General features: G+C 40.8%; 2 protein-coding genes across 11 annotated transcripts in view; one reads left to right on the plus strand and one right to left on the minus strand.

Annotated features, from left to right (window-relative positions):
- ANGPTL2 (angiopoietin like 2) overlaps window positions 1-22,550 on the minus strand; it is a 42,084-nt gene extending 19,534 nt beyond the window's left edge. The window contains exons 1-2 of one of the 2 annotated variants that reach the window (XM_006130753.5): window positions 22,093-22,550; window positions 1,940-2,796 (exon numbers count right to left, since the gene is read on the minus strand). In XM_006130753.5, the coding sequence (XP_006130815.1) occupies window positions 1,940-2,750 (811 nt within the window). In that variant the 5' untranslated portion in view covers window positions 2,751-2,796; window positions 22,093-22,550. Of the gene's footprint in view, window positions 1-1,939; window positions 2,800-22,092 lie in introns of both variants that reach the window. The other variant, XM_006130754.5, reaches the window with a different exon arrangement.
- Window positions 1-25,141, plus strand: part of RALGPS1 (Ral GEF with PH domain and SH3 binding motif 1) — a 412,834-nt gene that overhangs the window by 206,300 nt on the left and 181,393 nt on the right. The window lies entirely within an intron of this gene.

A 25,141-nucleotide genomic window follows, 5' to 3' on the forward strand; every position in this document is an offset into this window, starting at 1 on the left:
AAAAAAAACTGGAAGTGCAAATGAGTATTGCAACCAGTGTTCCCTCTAATCTGCGTGGCAGCACAGCTTCACAGGTGATTAAGTAGCCTGCCTAGTCAGTCAGCTCCGTGCATGGAGCCCTGAGCCTCTGACTGGGTGGAGCTGATTAATGACCTGTGAAGCTGTGTTGCCACGCAACTTAGAGGAAACACTGATTGCAGCAGGAACAGAAGGCCAGCAAATTCAAGCTGTGACAAGCCAAAGCTGGCAGCAGATTCTTCAGTTCTATGACTTATGAATGTAAAGACCTTGCCAACAGCACCCAATTAATAAAGGATATATTAGCTTGAACACCTTATATTATCTGCTTTATTGATATTGCATGGCAGACAGACAGTATATTAGTGATAGAGATGTAGCCGTGTTAGTCTGGTGTAGCTGAAACAAAATACAGGACTATGTAGCACTTTAAAGACTAACCAGATGGTTTATTAGATGATGAGCTTTCGTGGGCCAGACCCACTTCCTCAGATCGTTTTTGATCTGAGGAAGTGGGTCTGGCCCACGAAAGCTCATCATCTAATAAACCATCTTGTTAGTCTTTAAAGTGCTACATAGTCCTGTATTTTGTTTCAGACAGTATATTAGGTATCCTGGACACAGCTTATTTAAGGTTTTTTATATCTCAGTAAATAAATTGAAAACAAACAAACCGGGTGCCAGTGGAGCTCACAAAACATAAAGTACTGTGCTTTAGTGAGAAACAACCTGAACAATTAGCTGCTGAAGTAGCTGTATAGTTTGGTCTTGTGTGGAGAGTCAGGGCTGCATTATGACTTTCGTGGGCCCTAGGCACTTTTGCTTTCATGGGCCCCTCCCACCATAATAATATCAATATTAAAAATTATTTTTGATATAACTTTAAATACTTCAACATTTTTTTTTCTGATTTAGGCAAAATTTAATAGATTTTCGTGGGCCCTAAAAGTTTCATTTTTTTCTGATGTGAGAAAAAAATTAAAACATTTTCTTCGACCCTAAAAGTTCCTTTTTTTCCTTCTGATTTTAAATGAAATTAAAACATTTTCATGGGCCCCTAAAAGTATCGTGGGCCCTAGTCATTGTGCCTACTGTGCCTAATGGATAAGTCGGCCCTGTGGAGAGTATTGTAACAATCCAATCTCACGGGAAAAGGTCTGGCTTAATGCAGCAGGATTTCTGCATTTGAAAGAAGAGGATGGAACTTCCTGATCAAACATAAATACAGGTTGAACCTCTCTAGTCCAGAACACTCTGGTCCAGAAACATCCTTCATCTAAAATGATTTTAGTTAGCTGGATGTTCCCTTTTCCTGGATGTGGCCAAGTTTCCCACAGTGCCATAAACTTTGTTTACAGCCACCAGTCCTGGCTCTCAATGTTCTGTGCTACTATTTAGCTCTAATGTACCCCTAAATGTCCTCTAACAACCCAGTAAGCATTGAAAATGTTGGTAATGCTGCTAGACAATATTGACCTCCCGTGGTCTAGAAAATGTGTTTGTAACCGGTCAGGACCAAAGGCTGCCGGACTAGAGAGGTTTAACTTGTATTAAAGCACTATGGTGTAATGCCACTGCCTGACCACTGCAAAGCTACCTCAAGTCTAGGCAGACTGCAGGGTTGTGAAGGAAGTTACAAAAGTCAGGCAAATTCCATTACAGGAAGGTTTGACAGTTCCTCTGCCAGTTCTCCTAGCAAGTGCACTCAGTCCACCAACATAACCTCAGTCTCATCCACGGTAAATCTGAACCGATTCACCCTCAAACTTTTGTATTATCATTTGCTAAATATGCTTTGTGCTACTTACCTCTGTCTGCATCTTTGAGATCTAACTATATTATCTCCACTTCTAAAAAATGTGATATTAGTCATTGCATATTAATACAGATATAATTTAGACATGCCAATAAAATAACTTACCAGATGGTTTATCAGTTGAAGATGGACTATTAGTAACTGATGGCATGGTAGGTAGATTAGGTGGTAGAACCTTTAAATTCTGATCACTCTGAATTTCATTGGTAGCTATTTGGTTAATAATGCGATTGTAAGTAGGAGGTTGATACATTCTGTTTGGTGGTTGGGGAGGTTGGGGTATTGGCTTAATGGATGGCGTTCTTTGACAATGTTCTTCTAGCTGTGCAATAATTATTGACTGGTTATTGGCAATTGACACCAAATGTTGATATTTGTACTCTAGATCCTTGTATTTGTTTGCAAGCTGCAACATATCAGCAGTTTGGTTCAATATCTTATTTTCAAGCTGGGAAAGTTCTAATGCATTGTCCCGTTTTCGAATAATTTCATGCAGCAGTTGCATATAAAGTTGCGTGACACGAGAGTTCATATTCCGACTTTCTTTTCGTAAAAGTTTAACCTCATTAACAATCCCACCATCCACCTCCACCAGTTGCTGCAGAGTTTCTATTTGTCTCTTTTGCTTTAAAAGTTCATTGTTAAGCAGCTCTAATTCTTGCTTATTTACCCGGTTTTCAAGAACCACTTCAGGCTCCTTTGAATTAACACAAATGGCACCTGTCACTTTCTGCTGCGGTACAATAAAGGTATAAGTGCACTTGTCTTGTGTGTCACTGGACCGCTTGTATCTGTTCATATAAATGAATTCTTGCTCTGTGCCCTCATCACTGCTTTCAAATTCCTTTGTCTTGCTAGCAGTCATTCCCATGATGGCAATTAGTAGTAAACAAATTAATCTTGCTGCCTTCATCATTCTTTATTTTTGGATAATTTTTCTTCTGCAAGAGAACTTTTAAAATCTGCTTTAAAATAAAAGAATTGTTAAGTAATAAATAGATAATAAATTAATGTAAGAAAATTAACAACTGATATAGTCATTGGTAAATCTTAAAAATCTTGAAAATACACATAATTTCATATCAATGGGAAAGTTTTCATGTCTGGTTACAGTTTCTACCAGATAAAAATTAAAAAAGATAGAGCTGCTACTTGAGCTTCATGGAGATAAGTTATACCTTACTAATATCCTGTAACCAGATCCTTTGTTATTAAATGTAAAACCAATCACTTCAAGGAACTGAATTAGTAAAAATAAGTCCATATTTCCAGATAGCGCCATCAGTTTTAATTTTACAACACAGAATACAAAGTGTACTGAGCTCACTTTATTATTTGTCCTCTAAGAAGATGGAATAAAAGAAATACTGTTTTTCTTTTCACCTCATACCGGTACTATAGTTCAATTTCTTTATTGTAAAAGTGCAAGTTATAAATGTAATATTATATTTCTGAACTAAAAAATAAAACTATGTAAAACTTTAGAGCCTATAAGTCCACTCAGTCCTACTTGTTATTCAGCCAATCGTTAAGAAAAACAAGATTGTTTTATTTTACAAAAGATAATGCTGCCTGCTTCTAATGCCACCTGAAAGTGAGAACAGGCATTTGCATGACACTGTTGTAGCAACTATTGCAAGGTATTTATGTTCTGGGCATGCTAACCATTTCTATGTCCCTGGATGCTTTGACTTATAGACTTTAAAGTAATAATCTGTTTCCTTGTGCCAATACAGAAAATTGTGTAACAACACTAACATTTTCTTATGAAGAGAGCTGATAAGCCTAGGCTTATATAGGGTATATCAGTGCAGTCATATATTCCTAAGCAGCATTGCAAGCACTATTCTGTTTATTTGCCTTGGCGAAATAAAAAAGACACCCACTCACTACAATTTGTATACCCAGCATGTTAATAAATCAGTAACTTTGACCTCCAAAACATTTTATATGTTAAAATCATTCAGTTTCAGCAAAGAGAGTGTCTATTTCGCAGTGATTTCTGCTGCTTTTTTAACTATAGTATTTAATGTGACTATTTCCAGGAGAATCCCATTTCCTTTGTCTTTTTCCTTGCAGTAGTCCAAGTTACTTCCTTAATGGCTGTGCCTGAAGATTAGCTACTAGTGTTTTTTTTTTTTACTTTTGCACTAGCAATGTCATTTCTGAGATATTTAAACTGACTTTAATCCCTCAGAGCATCATGGTATTTAAAGCAAATCTCCATGGCACTTTTCTTATTAGAACACAGTGGCCACAACAGCTAAGGGTTTGTAAAAATCACTATTTTAGTCAATATCAATTCAGCATTGGGGCCACAAGCATTAATCAGCTTTTCTGAAGCTGTTCTATTTTCAGCTACGCAACTAACTCCTAGACATTACATATGTCTAAGAGCTTCCTTTATTGCTAAATACTGCATAAAATATTCTTTCTTTTCTAAGTCTTCTTGGTTCTCTTCACAATAGTAAAGGAAGAACTCTGTGATTCATCTTTGAAAAATCATGGAAGTTGGGAGAGATTCCAGAAGACTGGAAAAAGGCAAATATAGTGCTCATCTATAAAAAAGAGAAATAAGAACAACCCAGGAAACTTCAGACCAGTCAGTTTAACTTCTGTGTCAGGAAGGATGATGGAGCAGGTAATTAAGGAATTAATCTGCAAACATCTGGAAGAAAATAAGGTGATAGGTAATAGCTAGCGTGGATTTGTAAAGAATAAATTACCGTATGTCAAACCAATCCGATAGCTTTCTTTGATAGGATATCAAGCCTTGTGGATAAGGGAGAAGTGGTGGATGTGAGAGACCTAGATTTTAATAAAGCATTTGACACTGTCTCGCATGACCTTCTTGTCAATAAACTAGGGAAATGCAACTTAACTGGGGCTAGTATAAGGTGGGTGAATAACTGGCTGGATAACCATTCTCAGAGAGTAGTTATTAATGGTTCACAGTCATGCTGGAAGGGCATAACAAGTGGGGTTCCACAGGAGTCTGTTTTAAGGCTGGTTCTGTTCAATATCTTCATCAGTGATTTAGATGATGGCATAAAGAGTATGATTATTAAGTTTCCAGATGATACCAAGCTGGGAGAGGTTGCAAGTGCTTGGGAGGATAAGGTCAAAATTAAAAATTGTTCTTCTTGGCCTCTGAGGATAGGACAAGAAGCAATGAGCTTAAATTGCAGCAAGAGAGGTTTAAGTCAGGCATTAAGAAAAACTTTCTCATTGTCAGTAAGTTGCTTAGGGATATTGTGGAATCTCCATCTCTGGAGATATTTGAGCAGGTTAGACAGGGATACTCAACTTTAGAAGCCCTGGGGACCACAATCATACTCAGCACATGCCGAAGGACACAACTTATGTGTGGTTGCATATACATGCAAATATATATAACAAAAATATAGCTATCGTACATAGCTGCAGCGGCACAGGAGCCAGCAAACAGAGCTGTAAACAGGGGAGTTTGAGTGGGAGTTTGTAAGGGGAGTCTGGATATTGGGACTTGTTTGGGTTTTGTTTTTGCTGTGGAGGGGATGTTTTGGTTTGTTTTTGTGTTCACCGGACTAATAGGACTTTGGTGAGAAAGTAGATAAAACACAGAGGCAGCAGTGGCCATGGCCCAAGTAGTAGAGAGCACAAGGAGGATGATTGGATGTGGTAGCCGCGGTATGTACATGATTCTGGAAGGGGTACCCGAAAGGAGTTTTGTTTGCGTGAAGTGCCGCCTGATAGAGCTTATGGAAGAAAAGATCCGAGGACTGGAGATGCAGGTGGAAACTCTGGTCGAGTTTAGAAGGGAGTTTGAGCAGATGATGGAGCAAAGGCATGACGTGGCTGAAGGGGAAAGCTTAGATATGCAGATGGAAGCAGGATCAAGGGCCTCAGAGGGGGGACTGCTGGGCGAAGAAAATGGACAGTGGAAGCATGTGACTAAGAGAACCAGGCAGAGGAAAAGATGGGTCAGTGAAGGAAAAAGAGAGCTCAAGAACAGGTATGTGGAGCTGGAGAATGAAGAAGGGGTACAGCAGGTAGATAATGAAGATAGAAGGGTAAGGAAGAAGAGAAGAGTGGCTAGTCCCATAGATAAAGGGGAAGAGTTAATGGAGACAACACCAATAACACTGCTCTACAGCCAAAATGCTTCTGAAATAAATGCAGTCAAACTTTACTAATTCTGGGTCACTGAGAACGAAAATGATGCTTAAAATTGTTGATTGGCTCTAGTTTTTAAGATATGCTATTGGGTCAGTATATACGACCCTTGACTTGCGAATGGCGGAGGATAAGTGAGTTATAAAGGGAAGGGATCTCAATTTAAACCAGAAATGACTAAAATACATCTTTAACTGGATATATGAATAAATCTATGACTGAGTTTGGACCGTACTTGCTTTTTAGGCAAAACAATGAATAATGCAATCTGAAGCTGGTATTACGTCATACATGATATGAATTGCATCATGTTATTCCTAGAAATCATGGATGTTTTGCTGCATAATGGCAATGTTTTTTCCAGTTGGTCATGCAGTCCATATGAAGAAAACCTATGACAACATGAAACAACTTTTGAGGTGCATAAACTATAACCAACATCAGTGGCAGCTTTGAGGCGATTTGAAGGTGTTGCTCTCTTGCTTGGTCTGCAGACTGGATACACAAAGTACTGCTGTTTTCTCTGCGAATGGGATAGTCATGCAAGAGATTCCTACTACATCAAGATAGATTGGCCACTCCGACAGTCATTGGAGCCTGGGAGGAAAAGTGTTCAGCATCCACCACTTGTTGAATCAAGGAAGATTTTGTTACCACCCTTACACATCAAGCTGGGTCTGATGAAGAACTTTGTCAAGGCCATGGACAAAACACAAGCAGCTTTCAAGTACCTCCGTGGAAAATTTCCAAGGTTAAGTGAAGCTAAGATAAAGGAAGGTATCTTTGTTGGTCCTCAGATTCGTGAACTTCTTCGAGATGATGCATTTGACCATGCACTGCATGGCAAGGAAAAGACGGCATGGAAAGCCTTCCTGTTAGTGGCAATAAACTTTCTCAGAAACAAGGCAGACAACTACAGGTTGTTGGTGGAAAACCTCCTCAAGGCATACAAAAGCCTTAGTTGCAACATGTCACTAAAGATACATTTTTTGCACTTTCATCTAGATTTTTTTCCACCAAACTGCGGAGCAGTGAGCGACGAGCACGGCGAGCGATTTCACCAGCACATTGCAACAATGGAGAAACGCTGTCAGGGCAAATGGAGCCCATCAATGCTTGCAGACTATTGCTAGATTACTCTAGGAGAGGGTGGGTGAGATTCTGTGGCCTGCACTGTGCAGGGGGTCAGACTAGATGATCATAATGGTCCCTTCTGACCTTAAAGTCTTTGAGTCTATATGCAAATAGCTTCTTTCACACTGATGGGCATGAATACAAAGATTAAGACAAGACTACACAACACACAGGCCTCATTTAAGTCAGTTCTGCTAATATTAATAAAATTCAATATTTACCTAATTTCTACCCACCTGTCAGCACTTTTAATAGGCAATGACAGTCCAGGAATTTCAACCCAATATCAACTCAAACCGCACTGCTGGCCGCAAACAAACAGGCCATGGGCTGTATGTTGAGTAGCCCTGATCTAGACAGTGCTTGGTGCTGCCGTAAAGGCAGGGGACTGGACTTGATGACCTCTCAAGGTCCCTTCCAGTTCTAGGATGCTATAATCCTATATAGCAGAGCTATTCAATATGCGGCCCACGGGCTGCATGTGGCCCGCAGCCTGTTTGTTTGCGGCCTGTGGTGCGGTTTGGGTTTACGCGGGGCTCAACGTGTGACCCACAAGTGGGATCCTTTGAACATGGCCTCCACAGGGAACACACTCCACAACGCCAGTCAACATAATGGTCTTCTGTTGATATGCGTTTTAGTAGTTAAATTCCTGGACTGTCATTGCTCATTAAAAGTGATGTCATATGAGTGGAAATCGGGTCAATATTGCATTTTATTAATATCAGCAGATCTGACTTAAATGGGGTCTGCGTGTTGTGTAATTTTGCCTTAATCTTTGTATTGATGCCCGTCAGTGTGAAAGTCGCTATTGGTATATATTTGCATGTATATGCAAGCACACTTAAGTTGCGGCCCTCGACATGTACTGTGAGTATTATTGTGGCCCCCGAGGCTTCTAAAGTTAAGTAGCCCCACTATACAGTATAGATGAAACAATTACCAAGTATGTGTTTGACTGTTATGTTTCCCAGTTCTGTTACAAGAGTTGATAGTTTGGATGTGTTTATATTTTGAATAACATGCACCAAGTATATAAATCTATCAATAATTGTTTATTACATAATTGCATAAGAGTAAATATGTAAGGGTACGTCTACACTACAGCGCTAGTTCGAACTAACTTAGTTCGAATTAGTTAATTCGAACTAAGCTAATTCGAACTAACGCGTCTAGAAGTAAAAACTAGTTTGAATTAGCGTTTTGCTAATTCGAACTAGTAAGTCCACATTGAGTGGACTCTGAACAGGGCTTAAGGATGGCTGGAAGCAGTGCCGGCAGGGCATAAAAGGAGGACTTAGAGCATGGAGATGCTGTCTCAGGCTAGCCGAGGGCTGCACTTAAAGGGTCCCGGCCCCCACCCCGGACACACAGTTCTAAGGGGTGCCCCGCTTGCAAAGAAGTTCTGGCTTGGAGTGCCTGGAGTACCCACACTGGGCACATCACACCACTCGGCCATCAGCCCGGCTGCACTTGCCGCAGGCTGCCATCTGGGGAGAGGGGGTAATTGGGGGGCTGCAGGAGAGCTTCCACCCCCAGAAGCCCGCAGAGCCAGCCCAGTCGTCCCCATCGGGGGCTCGTATCCCATTCCTCCCTCACCTCCTTCCACTTACCCTTCCCTAGCCCCCCTTCTTATTGATGTACAAGATAAAGATAACGTTTCTTCCAACATTGACTCTGTCTTTATTGAACAAAACTGGGGGAGACTGGGAAAAGGAGGTGGGAGAGGGGAAGAGAAAGGCTGGGAGAAGGGAGGGCAACTAACATGATCAGGGGTTGGGAACAGGTCCCAGATGAAGAAAGGCTACAGAGACTGGGACTGTTCAGCTTAGAAAAGAGGAGACGGAGGGGGGACAGGATAGAGGTCTCTAAAAGCAGGGGTTGGGTGGAGAGGGTGCATTCAGAAAAGTTCTTCCTGAGTTCCCATAAAGAAGGACTAGAGGACACCAAAGGAAAGGAATGGGTAGCAGGCTTCAAACTAGTAAGAGAAAGTTGTTGTTCACAAAGCAAATAGTTAACCTGTGGAACTCCTTGCTGCAGGAGGCTGTGAAGGCTACAACTAGAACAGAGTTTAAAGGGAAGTGAGATCAAGTCATGGAGGTTGGGTCCATGGAGTGGTATTAGCCAGGGGGTAGGCGTGGTGTCCCTGCCCAAAGTTTGTGGAAGGCTGGAGAGGGATGGCACGAGACAAAAGGCTTGGTCACTGTCTTCGGTCCATCCCCTCCAGGGTCCCTAGGGTTAGCCGCTGTCGGCAGACAGGCTACTGGGCTAGATGGACCTTTGGTCTGACCCAGGACGGCCATTGTAAGCTCAGGGCTCAGGGTCGGGGGTCTCAGTGGACCCCCTTGATTTTCATGCACACCTGCTCCTGGGTGGCCAGGCTGGCAGCTCTCCTGCCCTAGCCGGCCACTTTCCTGTGCCTAGTGCGGAGATCGTGGACGAGGTCCACGATGTCCGCACTAGCCCAGGAAGGTGCCTGCCTCTTGCGGTCCAGGGCAAGCTCCCGAGAGCCGCCAGCCTGGTCCCGGCAAGAGGGGGTGGGCTGGGGGGCATCGGGTGGGTGGCTCTGTGCCGTGCCAGGTGCAGGGTCTGCTAGCTGGGTGCTGGCAGGCTTGCACCTGGCACGGGCACCGTAGCCAGCCCGTGCCCCTTTAAGGGGTCCGGGGCCGGGAGGGGGGCATAGTGTTTCCCTGGTGTTGGCCAGAATGGCCACCAGGGAAACCTGGTGAGGGCTAGCCTCCCACTAGTTCGAACTAAAGGGCTACACTGCCCTTAGTTCGAACTAGCTAGTTCGAACTAGGTGTTAGTCCTCGTAAAATGAGGTTTACCTAGTTCGAACTAAGCGTAACGGAGCGCTAGTGTAGCGCCTAGGAAAGTTAGTTCGAACTAACGTCCGTTAGTTCGAACTAACTTTGTAGTGTAGACATACCCTAAGGTATGCAACTCAAATATTTATAAGTACACACTTATTTTGCAGTGTACCATCCTGTAAGCTACATGTTTTTACCATTTGTGAGGTTGACTATCTCACTGAGGGTGTAGCAAAATGCACTTGAATTATTGAAGAGTTATCTATTGTACGTTCCTTTAATATTGGTTTGCTACTTTTAATTAATTTCAATTAATCAGAACATACCTTCATATTATTTCTGAAGTTTGGTTTCCTTTGTTGGTGCTAAAGAAAAATAATATGAGCCTGTTTGGAAATCCTTTGCATACCTTAGCTCTGAATATCGCTTTATTTCAGTAGACTTCCATTATTGTTGTGCTCACAAGGGGTGAATAGGTCACTTCTTGATATTAAGATATTTTTATGATTTTCTTTTAAATACATTTTTGCCTTGATGTGTGAAAGTAGTATCTCTGATTAATGATAATGGGAAAAAGGTAGTGTATTATTCATGTATAATACAGTTTTTATTTCGTTGTGTAAATGCTGGATTTCTTTCTTTTCAGACTGAGTTTGGTATTTCAGCTAATTTTTATGTGGGTGAGAGTACAGTGAAAGCATGGAAAAGTTTATGAGAATATGTTGCATTTGAATGTGTGTATGTCCACGCAGTCTACTTTGCATAAAAATATATAATCACAAGCTTGTTCAGCATGTAATATCTAGTTCATTTTTTCTTCACCGATATGAAGAATCTTGTTTTGCTATATGTGTAAACATTTCCTTATAACCCTAATTTTCACTTAAAATTTTGTTCAAAAATTTAAAATCAATCTATTTCAGATTTCCAATTTACATTTTTATGAGAAATGTACAGCAATAGTCATTTAAATCCAATGGAAGGATCCAATTATGACTTTCTTGTCATTGGAAAAAAAATCTATTTTAAAAGTGAAAATGTTAGCAGTCCAGACTTTTTCTAATAGAATTTCCCCCACTTCTGTACCAACTTTTAATCATCAAAGTTTATAATAATTCAGAGTATACATAGTAAAGGCAGTGACATTAAAATCCTTAAGTTTGGATCCATTTCTGGTGTTAGAACTAAAGGCAATTATTTATTTATACCTTTTATTATTGGTTTCTAAAATTTTGTTTGAAATGCAGCTTTTCTAAATGCATCAAGGCAGTGATACTGTTGTCCGTACCTGTGGTAGGTTGAGGAAAAAAGATTAACTTTTGAATCTTTATTATGTTTAAAACAAAACTATCTCTTAGACTTAACTACATTACCAAGGCAGCCAACAGGGGCTGGTCTCGGGAGCACATTTCCTTTCATCATAATTTCCAACACAATTTTTGTCTGATGTTTTTCTGATTTTTGAGAAATTTCTGAAATTGTTGTTTCATTCTGTTTTGAAACAAAATCACATTTTGAAATGCCAGCATTTCTTGTGAATCAGAAATCCAGAGCTTTGGCCTGTATCAGTTCTCAGCAAATATCTGAGAAATCCTCTTCACAGAAAGCCCTACTATTGCTAACAATTACTTCGTTGGCACAAAAACAAGTGGTTCTGTGACACCTTAGAGCAGGGGTAGGCAATAATTTTTGGGCCACTCCTGAAGGGGCAGGGCCTAAACAGGAAGGGGCGGGGCTACCCTAACCCCAGACCATGATTGGTCTCGGTGTGGGGAGCCCCTTTGCTCCCCCTTCCCACTAAGCATCCATGCCTCGGAAGAGGCTTGGCACCCTCCCCCAACCTCAGGCCAATCAGGGCCTGACGGTGGGGGAGCGCAGGAAGCCTCCTCCCATCCTGTGAGGGGCCCGTGGTACTTTGAAGTGCCGGGGGCTCCTCGCAGGGCTGGGACAGGGTGAAGGGAGCTTCACGCAGTTCTACTGCCCCCAGGCCCTGATTGTCCTGGGGGCAGGGGAACATGCGAAGCCTCTTCTATTCTCCCTCCTCTCTCTTTCCTCCCCCCCCCCCACCGTCCTGCAAGCAGCACGCGGCATTTCAAAGCGCCACATGCTCCTGGCAGGGCGGGAGACGGCTTCGGGCGCTCTCCTGCCCCCAGGTCCTAATTGGCCTGGGGGCGGGGGAGCAACAAGGCCTCCACGGGCCAGATCCACCCGCTTGGTGGGCCGCATCCAGCCTGCAGAGGCCCTTTTGCCCATCCCTGCCTGAGAGAGACAGGACTACAGGCAGTCCCCGACTTACGCGGATCCGCCTTACATCGGATCCGCACTTACGAACGGGGCTTTTCTCGCCCCGGAGCTCACGGGCGGCGGGTCGCCACCCGTGTCCTCTGGGGCGAGAAAAGCTTCTCCCGGTCTCCCTGGTCTGCTGGGGGGGTCCAGCAAAGCCGCTGGACCCCCCCAGCAGACCAGGGACACCCGAGCAAAGCCGCCACCTGGGCGGCTTTGCTCCCGGGCAAATGAGCAAAGCCGCCCAGGCAGCGGCTTTGCTCGGGTGTCCCTGGTCTGCTGGGGGGGGTTCAGAGGCTTTGCTGGACCCCCCCAGCAGACCAGGGGGACAGGAGCAAAGCCGCGGAGCACGCCCACAGCGGGACAGCCCGAGCGCGCTTGGGCTGTCCCGCTGTGGGCGTGCTCCGCGGCTTTGCTCTCCGTCTCCCTGGTCTGACCAGCACGCCAGCAGTGGGACAGCAGCGGCATGCCTGGACTGTCCTGCTGCCCGCGTGCTCTGTGGCTTTGCTCCACGTCTCCCAGGTCAGCAGACCAGGGAGACGGAGCAAAGCCGTGGAGGACTTGGGTGGTCCCGCCACCCCCGTCTCCCTGGTCTGCTGGGGGGGGGCGTGCAGCTAGTGTTCCCCCCCCCCCCAGCAAACCAGGCTTTTCTTGCCTACCCCTGGGGTAGAGCAGCTGGGGGCTGCCGGGTTGGTCCCGCAGCGCCGCTCCGGACCAACCCGGCAGCACCCCAGCTACTCTGCCCCAGGCGTCCTGATTCAGCCGCTGCTGGTCAGTTTCAGCAGCGGCTGAATCAGGACGCCTGGGGCAGAGCAGCTGGGGTGCTGCTGGGTTGCTCCACTAGGCTTCCTAGTTCGAACTACCGTTACTCCTCGTGGAATGAGGAGTAACGGTAGTTCGAACTAGGAAGCCTAGTTTGAACTACCTAGTTCGTGCCCCGTGTAGCCGCGCTGCACGGGGTTCGAACGAGTGGGGTTTTAAAAATGGCGGCGCCCCGCTTATGCAAATGAAGACCGGGAAATTCAAATCCCGGGCTTCATTTGCAAGTGCGGTATGCCTACATTACCCCGCTAGTTCGAACTAGCAGGGTAGTGTAGACATACCCTAAGGCTGTTGTCTTTGGGCATCCTTTCTTGTTGCAGAAATTCTAAGTTGTTTAATGAATGAGGAAAGGACGAAAAGGATGGTCTCATGGTTACGTTCGTTGAGTGCTGCCCTAGAGAATCGGATTCTACCTTTGCTGCTGCCACAGAATTTCTGTATGATGTTAAAAAAAAGAAAAAACACCCCCATTCAAACCACACATACCTTTTCATTTGTTGCCACTAATTTTGTGCGTCCCATTGTCTGGGTAAACATATCCAAGTGTTATAAAATGTTAAGCATTCTGAAAAATCAGGTCTTAGGCGCAGGGCCGGATTAAGAAAGGAGCTTTAGGGGTCCCAGGATAAAGGGGTCCCACAGAAAGATCTTCAAGCTGCCAAAAGTGCTTTTTTTCCAAAGTCCTCTTAGTTCAGAGCTCTGGTCTGTAGCCCCTTTCTTAATCTAGCCCTGCCTGGCAAGAGGGGAGAGGTACTCAGCTCTGTGTGCTGCCGTGCCCTCCCACCCTCTCTCTTCACACAGGGGTAAGCACCAACTAAACCATCCCTGACAGGTATTTGTCTAACCTGCTCTTAAAAATCTTCAATAATGCAGATTCCACAACCTCCCTAGGCAATTTATTCCAATTTGGAAGTTTTTCCTAATATCGAACCTAAACCTCCCTTTTAAGTCCATTACTCAAATTAATAAGTATAGTCTCTAGCTTGCATTTTGTTTTCTGTTGTAGCCACTTGTTTTCATCACTCTCTCTTGTTTTGAGTGGAACTTCTTTCTTAAATAAATCATTTGTTTTCTTTAAAATGCTCATAAGTCCTGTGCACTATGCAGGAACAGTGATTTTAAGGTAAAACTGGTAAACTGGAGTGCTCTTGCTTGGGAGCAAAGGATCTGGAATTTCCATAAGTAGCCAGTGTCAAAGGCGGATATCAAAGGGGAATGTTTCAAGGTGATTTGCCAGGTAAAGATATGATTTGGTAGCATGGGGTGGAGTGGTTGAGTGGCTAATAGTCTGGCAGTGTTAGGTAAGACTCCCTCTCTCTGGGGGGGGATGATAACAAGTCGACTTTCAGTACTGGCTACTCTAACAGTCATACCCATCTCTCTGCCTTTCATTCAGTTTAAGAAGCTGCTTCTTTAAGGGAGGATGTGATGTCAAAAGTGCATTGTGTGTTAATTGTTTCATTCTATAAACAAATATTAATAAGAATGTGAAGTCCCTGTTCAAATGCTTTCTGTGTTGCAGAGTGCAATTCATGTTTCTGTATTATAGTGGTTATTAAGCTGAATGTTTAACAAAGTTACCACCTTTTTTCTCTTTGCAGTCTGTCCTTGAAAAAAACATTTATTTTGTTCTTTATTGGTGTTTTTACTTGTTAGATAAGAAATGTATGTAAATAGATGGTGGAAAAAAGCTTATCTGCAGAATGAACAATGATTATTGGGTGTTGGATGCTTTTGTGCATGTGGTCAACTAAGTCACATGACATTGTTTTTGTTATCTAATAGAGTAACTTGAGTTTTATAAACAACATGCCTGCCTGAAAAAAAAAATCCTCACGGAATCTATCAAGGAAAGGATGTTGTACTTGGGGGTTGGAGGAGGGAAGTGGGAGAAAAAGATTGTGCGAATAGGCCTAGGGACGTTTAAGCCACATTAGTTTTCTGTCCTCTTTTGTGCAAGATAACGTTATATTTTTTTGTTTATGAGATCCCAGTTTCTAAGATCTCTGGATCCCTTCCTCACAGAGAGGGAAAGATATTTGTTAGATGTCTAACAGACTTTGCATTCAGTTCCCTCGTGTCAAATTCATTCTACTTAATTCCTGTAACTGTTGCCCCAATTTCTCCTTAACGGGAATACTGTTGTCTGGTGGTCCCTTTTTTCTCCCCGTTGGCACTTTCCTGTCTGTCAGTAGCGCTTATCTGTCACAGAGGCCAGTACCACTTTGAGCAGGGCCATGGTTGTAACCAGATGTGAAACTCCCACTCAAAATCTGGCCACCCTGCAAAACACAGTGTAATCTAGCACCAGTTCTAAAAACAAAGTGTTGCCAAGTTGTTGCCAACTCTTCTGCTTCTCAGACATCTCACCTCCCACATTATCTTCCCTTCTCTCTCCCCTGTGGTTTTGCTGGAGAAAAGCTAGTGACTTTAAAATGTTCTGTCTTTCCTTGCCTTCTATACACCTCAAAACCAAACACACAAGCGTAAGTGTGAGTGTGCCAACAGTTTTACTGTGAATTCCTGTAAATGTTCACAAACACTAGGTCATACCTAATACCTATTTACTTACACAAATAAAAGCTCTACTGCAAACGTATGTACTCACATAAACCAGCTCTCTGAGTGGTCATGAGAAATCACACAAAGGACATGAATGTGGTTGGATTGAATTATGAATAGGATGTGATGAATATGTTTGTGAGCACATTGATCCAGTATTCACCCTTCTCTATTTGAACTGCAATCCGTGTCCTGATTGGTGTATATTTGCTCTGTCATTATTTTGTGTCCCTTGAGACACAATTAGAGGGCATTCCTATCATCAGACTGAAAGGAAAATAAACTTTTGGGAAAAGATACTAGATATTTTTTCAGTCTCCAAAAAGGGGAAAAAAATTATTTTCTTTGTCTTTGTTAGTCACAAGTTAAGAAAAAGTGAACTGCTTTTCCACGTTGCAATGTAAGGCATTTGTAATCCATAAGAATGTTCTTGCTTAATCAAAATATTGTTGATTACTATAAACATTTTTAAAACTCACAAATGAGATTCCACTAGACTTCAGTATTTTACCATCTGAAACGAAATAGTGAATCTAAATTTCCCTTGTATTTTCATTATGTCGTGAGAATGAAGCTGAAAATGTTCTTGAATTCTCAGTAGCTCTGTATTCAGTAGTTAATAATATTTTTTTCACTCTGCTGACCTTAAAAAGGACAGTTAAAAGTAGTATTGTCAGTTGTGTTTTTCAACTGATACTCCTGTAGAAATATATTTCAAATAGCTGTATTTTCTTAACTCTTGATGTGATATAGCCTTAGAATGAAATTCCTCATTTTTATGAGAAATACATACATATGCTTGTATCATTTGCCCCACTCAGATTTTCTAATGGTAACTACAATTGAAAGGGTTTTTTTGTGCACAGGAATATGTAGGTTTGATAACTCCATTAACTGAAACATACAAATTCTAGCAACTCACGTTCTGTGTACTCTTAACACATTCAGATTCTGTGAAAACTAAAACATAATCCCACAGTAGTTCAAATTGTACTGTGTAAATTGAGCCCTTTTTAGCTAGTAGGATTAATTAATACTTGTAATGTGTTATAGAAAAGAAAGATGTAATATAAGGCTTGAGATGTATTATTATTGCATTATGTATAACATCAGCAATCCTAAAGAAGTTCTGCAACAAAAAGTCTTTAGTAGGCTATGGGGGAATTGGTATTCCATGAAACATTTTTATGACATCTGTAATCCTAGTTTTCCTACCACAGTTTACATTTTATCATCTTGGAAAACAGCTGAGACAGTAGAAAAGATGGATTGTGGCTATACTTTGAATTCCATTATACTGTTTAGTGGGGGGTAAGAATGGCTAATAATTTTAGGTGCATGGTAGTTGGGAAACATTTTGAAAGTTGAACAAAATATCATTTATGCTATGAAGCTCTGGAGGAATACAAAAGCAAAATAATATGAATTGACATAACTATTGTCTGCAAAACTTTAAGACAATACTACGTGAAATTAATCAACTATTGATTTCAAATCAAAAGACACACAATTTATACCCTGTCTTCACTTGTATTCTCTGAAAACATCCACTCAATGTGCAGCAGCAGTCAAAAAAGCAAACAATGTTAGGAATCATTAAAAAAAAGGGATTGCGAATAAGACAAAGAATATCTTTTTGCCTCTGTATAAATCCATGGTTTGCCCACATCTTAAATACTGCAAATGTGGTTGCCTCATCTCAAAAAAGATATCTTGGCACTGGAAAAAGTTCATAAGTGGGCAACAAAATTTATTAGGGGTTTGGAACGGGTGTCACATGAACAGAGATTAAAAAGACTGTGACTTTTCAGTTTAGAAAAGAGGAGACTAACAGTGATATGATAGAGGTCTATAAAGGTCTATAAAATCACGACAGGTTTTTATTTTTATCAAAGTGAATAAGGAAAAGTTATTGTTCCTATAACATAAGAACTAGGGGTCACCAAATGAAATTAATAGGTAGCAGAAAGCAAACAAAAGGAAATATTTCTTCATGCAATGCACAGTCAGCCTGTGGAACTCCTTGCCACAGGATATTGTGAAGAACATTACTCTAACAGCATTCAAAAAGAGGTAGATAAATTAATGGAGTTTAGGTTCATCGATAGCTATTAGCCAGGATGGGCAGGAATGATGTCCCTAGCTTCTGCTTGTCAGAGCCTGGGAATGGGTTCCAGGGAAGGGATCACTTGATGATTATCTGTTCTGCTCATTCCCTCTGAGGCACCTGGCATTGAGCACTGTCAGAGGACAGAACAGTGGGCAAGATGGACCTTTGGTCTGGTCCATTTTGGCCATTCTTACATTCTAATGTTGTATGTGATACTACTTTGAAAACGGGAATCTTTAAGAGTTTCAAGAGTAGGGCTAGTTGAGTTTCTTTTTGCTGCTCTTGTTCTACTACATATAGTGTATTATTAGAGTAGAGGACAGTTGCTATGAAAGCCTCATGCACTGACTTGCATGAACACATCTTATGTGTAAGTAATACACAATGCCATATACATCTTGAGAGGCTGCTTTTCAGATGTCAATTTTCCATGGTACAGTGTTATGCTAGGAGATTTCCAGTGCCTTTTAGTGATGATTTACAGTGCTGCAACTGCACACCAGAGAGTCCCTAATTTATTGCAGCTTTACTGATTAACTGTGTGATGCCAGGAGCTTAGAACTGAAATTCCACTTTCAGTAATTGAGGTACCCACAGTTGTTCTAAGCAAAAGACTCTAGAGTAGTTTATATAGCAGGGGTGCTGAGAGCCATTGAATCAACCAGTAAATCCTGTATATAATGAAAGGAAATAAAAGAAAGTTCTTCACACAGCGTGTAGTCAACCTGTGGAACTCCTTGCCAGAAGAGGCTGTGAAGGCTAGGACTATAATAGAGTTTAAAGAGAAGCTAGATAATTTCATGGAGGTTTGGTCCATAAAAGGCTATTAGCCAGGGGATAAAATGGTGTCCTTGGCCTCTGTCTGTCAGAGGCTGGAGAGGGATGGCAGGAGACAAATCGCTTGATCATTGTCTTCGGTCCACCCTCTCTGGGGCACCTGGTGCTGGCCACTGTTGGCAGACAGGCTACTGGGCTAGATGGACCTTTGCTCTGACCCAGTACGGCCGTTCTTATGTTCTTATAATGGAAACTGCTTCAATTTAGGGTGTGTGGCACCCTAATTCCAGCATTTATGCAAATTAGAATTAGGGAATTGAGCGGGAGGGCAGGTTTTCAGATGCACATCAGATTGGAACATTTGTAACCCTTAGTTGGAAAGGGAGCTTTTTCTAAAGTGAGAGACAAGACAGGCTTTTCACACATGAACAAGAGCACTGAACACTCACATGGAATAGGATAGGATTCTTAATCTAAGTGCTTGGACCATTACTTTGTTTTGCTAAATGTAGACCATTATTACATTAACAAGACAAGCTGTCAATTTTCATTGTTCAGTCATTTTGCTTTTATTTCCTATGCCTTTTTCCACATTTACGTACTGTGTTTTAATTTAAATAAATGTTATGTTTTGTCATACTAACTTACCAAATTAAATGTAATCAAGAATGGGAAGGGGAGCAGGCCAGAGCTCCCAATTTATTCTCATTTTAATTATTCATTCTCCTCTGGTTCAGGGCTTGAAGTCCAGAGTCAATCCTTAAAATGTGGTTCTCTGGCCTGAAATCCAAAGTTTTTTTTTCCTGAGTGGAGTGCACAAAGTTTGCTAATCAACGTAGCACTCAAGAACCTCTTAAAATACCCCAGATAGATGGTTTAATCCAAAGAGAATGTGGCTGCATGAGATGTACTCTTATTGAACACGCCATAATATTCTGGCATTGTAGCTCTATAGCTTTTTGCTTCCAAAATAAATAAATGTAACATCGGATACTAATGGATTTGTTTTTCAGCACACACTAAATAAATCTAAAAGTGAAGTCTAGTGAGTAGTTGAATCAATAATTTTGTGTAGGTTACATTTATTAGATTTACCGGTAATTGTTAGCTTTGGGTGGTCTGTTTTCCTAAGATGACTGCAGGATGGGGGGAACAGGGTGTTAAACTGTATTATGAAGCCCTTTGTGCAACTTTCACAAGTAGGGCTCTATACACAAATGAAGTCAAATTCATGAAAAGCCTAGTGTTGGATCATGTGCTATTTCCCTGGGGGAAAAACAAGCATTTAAAATAAATATGACAGTGTACAATGTATTCATACACCATATTGTGACAGATGTTTAACTTATTATATTACCCTTTTGTTGTTTTAAAAAAAAAAGTTTAACAGAAATAGGGAGCCACCCAGCAATGCATGTTCTGTCTCACACAGGTAGCATTATTTTAGATTACAGAGAACACACAGTTTTGTACGTTAATTGGATTGAAAAGGCAAATGGTAATTTAAAATATTTTTTGAAGAAAATATTTATTTCAGAAAAATCCTTTCAATTCTATGAAGTCATTTGGTATTCAGTGATTGCAAGAGGTCTTGCAAACAAACTAGCAGGAACCTTCAGCACACCAGTCAGGAATTTGATGTGGATTTCATTAGTATGATTAGAGGTTTTTGAAGTTGTCTTTCTTCCTGAGTCCCCACCCCTTCTTTCAAAATCCTTCAAAAAACATACACTTTACACACTATTTTTTTCCATTCATTTTTATAGAATTGTGGGCATTGTGCTAGCTAACTCTTGTCCTTTAGCTAAGTCAGAGCTAGAAAGTTTTTGTGTTTTCCAAGAGTGAAAAGGCATTAATTGATTTGTATTCTTCATCACTTAAACTCATTTATTTTGTATCTAGTTTGTGGAGAAATGAGATTGCTGTATGTTAAGCAAAAGATGTTACTAAAAATGTTTTCTGGGTTAGTTGACTTGTTTTGTAACAGGAAATTGAAGTTTATGGTACAAATACTGTACAACCGTATGTATGTTGGGCAATTCAGGGAATAACTTTATATGTTTATTTAAACTTTAAAGTAAACAAATAAGAGTCGAGGGGTAGGATGGGTGAAATAGGTACAGCTCTTATTTTAAATATAGAAAAGGTAATGTGCTCACAAGCTGAAAACTCCTTTAACTCTGATTTTAGAAATTTCCGGCTGGGTACGAGTATTTTGAATTCTTTGCCATTAATTATTGGATGTCCCTATGCAGAACACTAAACTACTGGCTGAAATTAAATGAACTACTTCAGACAGATTTGTTCCAATACTCTTTATGTTCAGCTTATTCTTCTCAATTCAAATTATGGGTAAAACCTAATCCCAAAATACTGTGTCATTCTTAAAAACCTGAACATTTTTTCCTTGAGTGAATGAATAACCAACGAAGTACTGCAATGTGAGGGAATCTTAATTAGTTCGTAAAGAACTTTTGTTTTGAAATGGTACCAATTGCTGTAAGAAACGTCAAAGAATTGCATCTCGTATGCCTTCTTCCTTTCTTACAGTTTCTGGCAAAAGAAAGTAGTTCCTTTAATTGCCAGAAGTACAGCCTTTCTTTCTGGATCACCAAGAACGCAGGGAGAATCCATTTAGTGGGCTGTTCTTTGTGCCTTAGAAAGTTAGCTATCATGGATTTGGAATGTAGTTATTGAAAGCAAGCACTGCATTTGCTGTTACTTCCCTTAACAGTGGCCTCACTTTATTTTCACATAATTGAATCACTCTTGAAAAGAGTATAGATAAAGCTAGCTCTTAGTAGTCTTTCAGTGTATTATTAGTATGTGGTAGCCCTGAAAGACAAAATGTGAATAATTTTTACTTTTATTTTGCTTATTCAAAAGATTGTAGTGAACCAGTAAAGCTGGTGAATGCTGTCTTGCAAAAAGATGCATCCAAGTAATACTGTGATTTTAAGTAAAGGGCTCATGTAAACTTCCAAACTGTAGGATATTTTATTGAACCTGTAGGGATTTACAGTAACTTTCATATCTGCTTAATCTGACTTAATTTAGAAGATATTAAAGGCAGGCTTCCTGATTTTGAATACAATAGTTCTTTCAAAGAGCAGACATGAAAGAAATATAGAGGTTTTTGTCTTGAAAAATTTTGTTCAAAAGCATACAATTCTTTGTACACATGTTCAGTCAGTATGAGAAAAAGTTATAAAACTTCCGACTATGTACAAAGTAAAGTAAAAATAAAATAATCTTCATGTTCTTTAAAAGTTCATTCCCTAATACTGTAAAATGTCACTAAACCATTTTTACCAAACATCATTTTTTTGGTTTCAGAGTAAGAATTTAGAAAATACAACTTTATTTACATATTTTATGGATGCAAGAGTAATTTTGTAACCGTTATATTTGTTTACCTATTTAATAAGCATTACACAGTTCATAACTAAATTTACAGAGATTGTAATTACTTTCATAACAAAACAAAGCTGTTACCAAAAGATTGGCTTTATAATCAGTCTCTGTGCACTGGAAATTATTTCATACATGTGAAAACATCTGTATATTTTAAATGTAAACCAGCTGTACTATGATAACATTCTTACCCTGTTTCCTTTGCCTTTGGCTTCTTTCTTCAGTCTTTAATGTGCTTTTTATCAAAGATTAACTGAACAGTTTATCCATGGAAACTGACATTTCACTTAGCTGACTGTATCAGAAGTATGTCTGTAGTGAAGGATTCCTCCGCTGAAAAGTTCTCTATATTTGATACTATAATTATAAAAGTTAATGCCTTGAGGCTCTGATAATCTTGTTTTCCTTATTGTTTAAGCTGTTTTTGTTGATAGAAGAATAGCTCAGTTGTTGAATCTTAGCTGCACATCCTCATGCCATAGGCACGGACAGACAATAGCCTGCAGTAGTAACTTTATTTTGATGAAAGAACAGAACTCTGACATTTCAGTTCCAGAGTTTTAAATCTATCTTTTCATGCAAGGCTAAAGCAGCCTTATTTGAACTTCAGCTTCTTTGTGGTGGATTTACATGCTGGAGTTAAAAAAAAAAAAAAAAAAAAAAAAAACTGTTGAGCATGCAGCAAGTAGACATGTTCTGGTTGGATAAGCCTTTTTCCTCCTCCCACAAGTACAAGGGATCCACCAGCAATAGACACGTTCAGGGCCTCCCCCTAACCACAAACAGCAGAGGTCTGGCTGAAACCAAACTTTGATTCAGTGATGTCACAGCTCACAGCCATCCAAAGTAATCTGGCGTGCAGGAGGCTGCCTCCCTAGGCTTTGGCAGGGCCCATTAGCAACAATTTCCTCTGGACAGCTGAGCTGAAAAACTAGCAGTTACTTATGAAGATATCAACAGTTTGTAAAGGATTTTGTTTGGGAAAAGCCAGTCTTCTACTCTTGGGACTATGTGATATGTTTATTTTAGCTATATTTTCTGTAGTATATTTTAATTAGTATATGTTAGTAAAGATTGCTTCAATTATTGTGAGCCATTTATCCAAAGTATTTAAAAACATGTAGAAACCAGACCCCATTAGATTTTTGGCATTACTAATTAATAATATAAATCTAAAAATGAGTTCTCTATGTATACAATTCCAAGCTGTAACCCTAGAGTTCAGAGAGAAATTCTGAAGTCTCCTGTGTGTTTAAGAAGTATGATCTGTGTATTTATTTTTGTTCAGACAAGGTGTTAGACTCTGTATCTATGCAGAATTAAACTGCAAACTGTCTTATAGGGGGTTTCAGTGTCTTTCCTTGTCAGTGTACTTTTTATAATACAAATGTTGATGTGGAGTATCTTTTAACACAAGCAATTTTCACTGCAGCCTCTTAATTATTCTAGGTTTTCCCTCAGCTAACATCTATTTTATTTTCCTTCTGGCTAAAAAGGAGAGCATTTGTACTACTATGGACCAACATAAATAATAACTAAAAAGACTAGTTTAATGAAACTAACGAGGGGTACCTGAACTCTTCTAATTCTACCACCTTCCTCACTTTATGGCCTTTGACTCTGGAAACACAACTCAGAGCCTTCAATTTGCTATGACAGTTCCAGGTGAAGACAGGAATCAAATTATCCAAACTCAAGCAATTTCTCCAGATATTCTAATACTGTTTAAGAAAATATCACGTCGATGTAACTTGGCTGAAACCCAATTTTTTTACGTTTGCCTGCAAATGATACTGATTGGTATTCCAGAGCTCTTACTTATTCACTGTTCATTCTTAAAGATTTCTTCCCAATTGATTACATTCTTAAAAATCTGCCATTGTATTTCCATGTGAAGTGTGTACTTGTGATTGAATCCCTGGGATACAGCCAGGGATTGAGGGACTGCTGTGTCCCCATAACTCCCCAGCCCTCCCACAATGATTTGCTAGTGACAACAGCAAACCCCTCTAGGTGCTGTTAACATTCAGCACAACCACATGTGGAACTTCATACCCAGCTATGTTGCATGAATGCTTCTAGAGCCACTCAGGAATCACTTAGGCTGTGTCTAGACTGGCAAGTTTTTCCACAAAATCATCTGCTTTTGCGGAAAAACTTGCCTTGTTTACACTTACCTTGTCTACACTGGCCAATTGAATTTCTGGAAAAGCACTGACGATCTCATGTAAGATCGTCAGTGCTTTTCCGGAAATACTGTGCTGCTCCCGTTCGGGCAAAAGTCTTCAGTGTAGACAGCACGGTACTGTTTTCCACAAAAAAGCCCCGATCACGAAAATGGCGATCGGGGCTTTTTTGCGGAAAACCGCGTCTGGATTGGCCACGGACGCTTTTCCGCAAAAAGTGCTTTTGCGGAAAAGTATCCTGCCAATCTAGATGTGCTTTTCCGAAAATGCTTTTAACGGAAAAGTTTTCCGTTAAAAGTATTTTCGGAAAATCATGCCAGTGTAGACGTAGCCAGAGAGAAAAGCACCATCCAAATTCCCCCAATTTCCCAGAAATGGTATATTCCCAGTGCCTCAGGAATATACCATTTTGCATTGCTCAAGATGAGCAGTACAAATTTATTAATTGGCTCATCACTTCATCAATTGAAAGTGGATATATACCAGCCTTTGTAAACTTGAGCAATTTACAAGATACTTTAGACAAACTCACTGGTAAAGATAAACCGTTAAACAAATTTGACTACAAAAGATTTTAAGTGACTATAAAGTGAAATTAGTTATTGATATTAAATATAAGCACACAGTCTAAACTCTCAACTCTAAGAACAGCCATATTCGGTCAGACCAAGGGTCCATCCAGCCTAGTATCCTGTCTGCCAACAGTGGCCAATGCCAGATGCCACAGAGGGAGCGAACACAACAAGTAATCTTCACGCGATTCCCTCCCCTGTCAACCATCTCCAGAGAAAGAGAGGCTAGGGACACCATTCCTACCTATGAGAATGGGCAGTATTAAGCAGTTTTTTTCTCACCCCATTGGATATTGCAATTCATAGTACAGGCAGTCCCCGGGTTATGTGGATCCGACTTACGTCGGATCCCTACTTACAAATGGGGTGAGGCAACCCCGCACTAGCTGCGCCCCCCCCCCCCCCCCAGCAGACCGCCGAGACGTGCCGCGGTCCCACCACCCGCATCCTCTGCGGCGAGAAAAGCTGCTCCGCATCTCCCT

Source organism: Pelodiscus sinensis, chromosome 23, assembly GCF_052426305.1.
Source record: "Pelodiscus sinensis isolate ZL-2025 chromosome 23, ASM5242630v1, whole genome shotgun sequence".
NCBI classification, from domain to species: Eukaryota; Metazoa; Chordata; order Testudines; family Trionychidae; genus Pelodiscus; species Pelodiscus sinensis.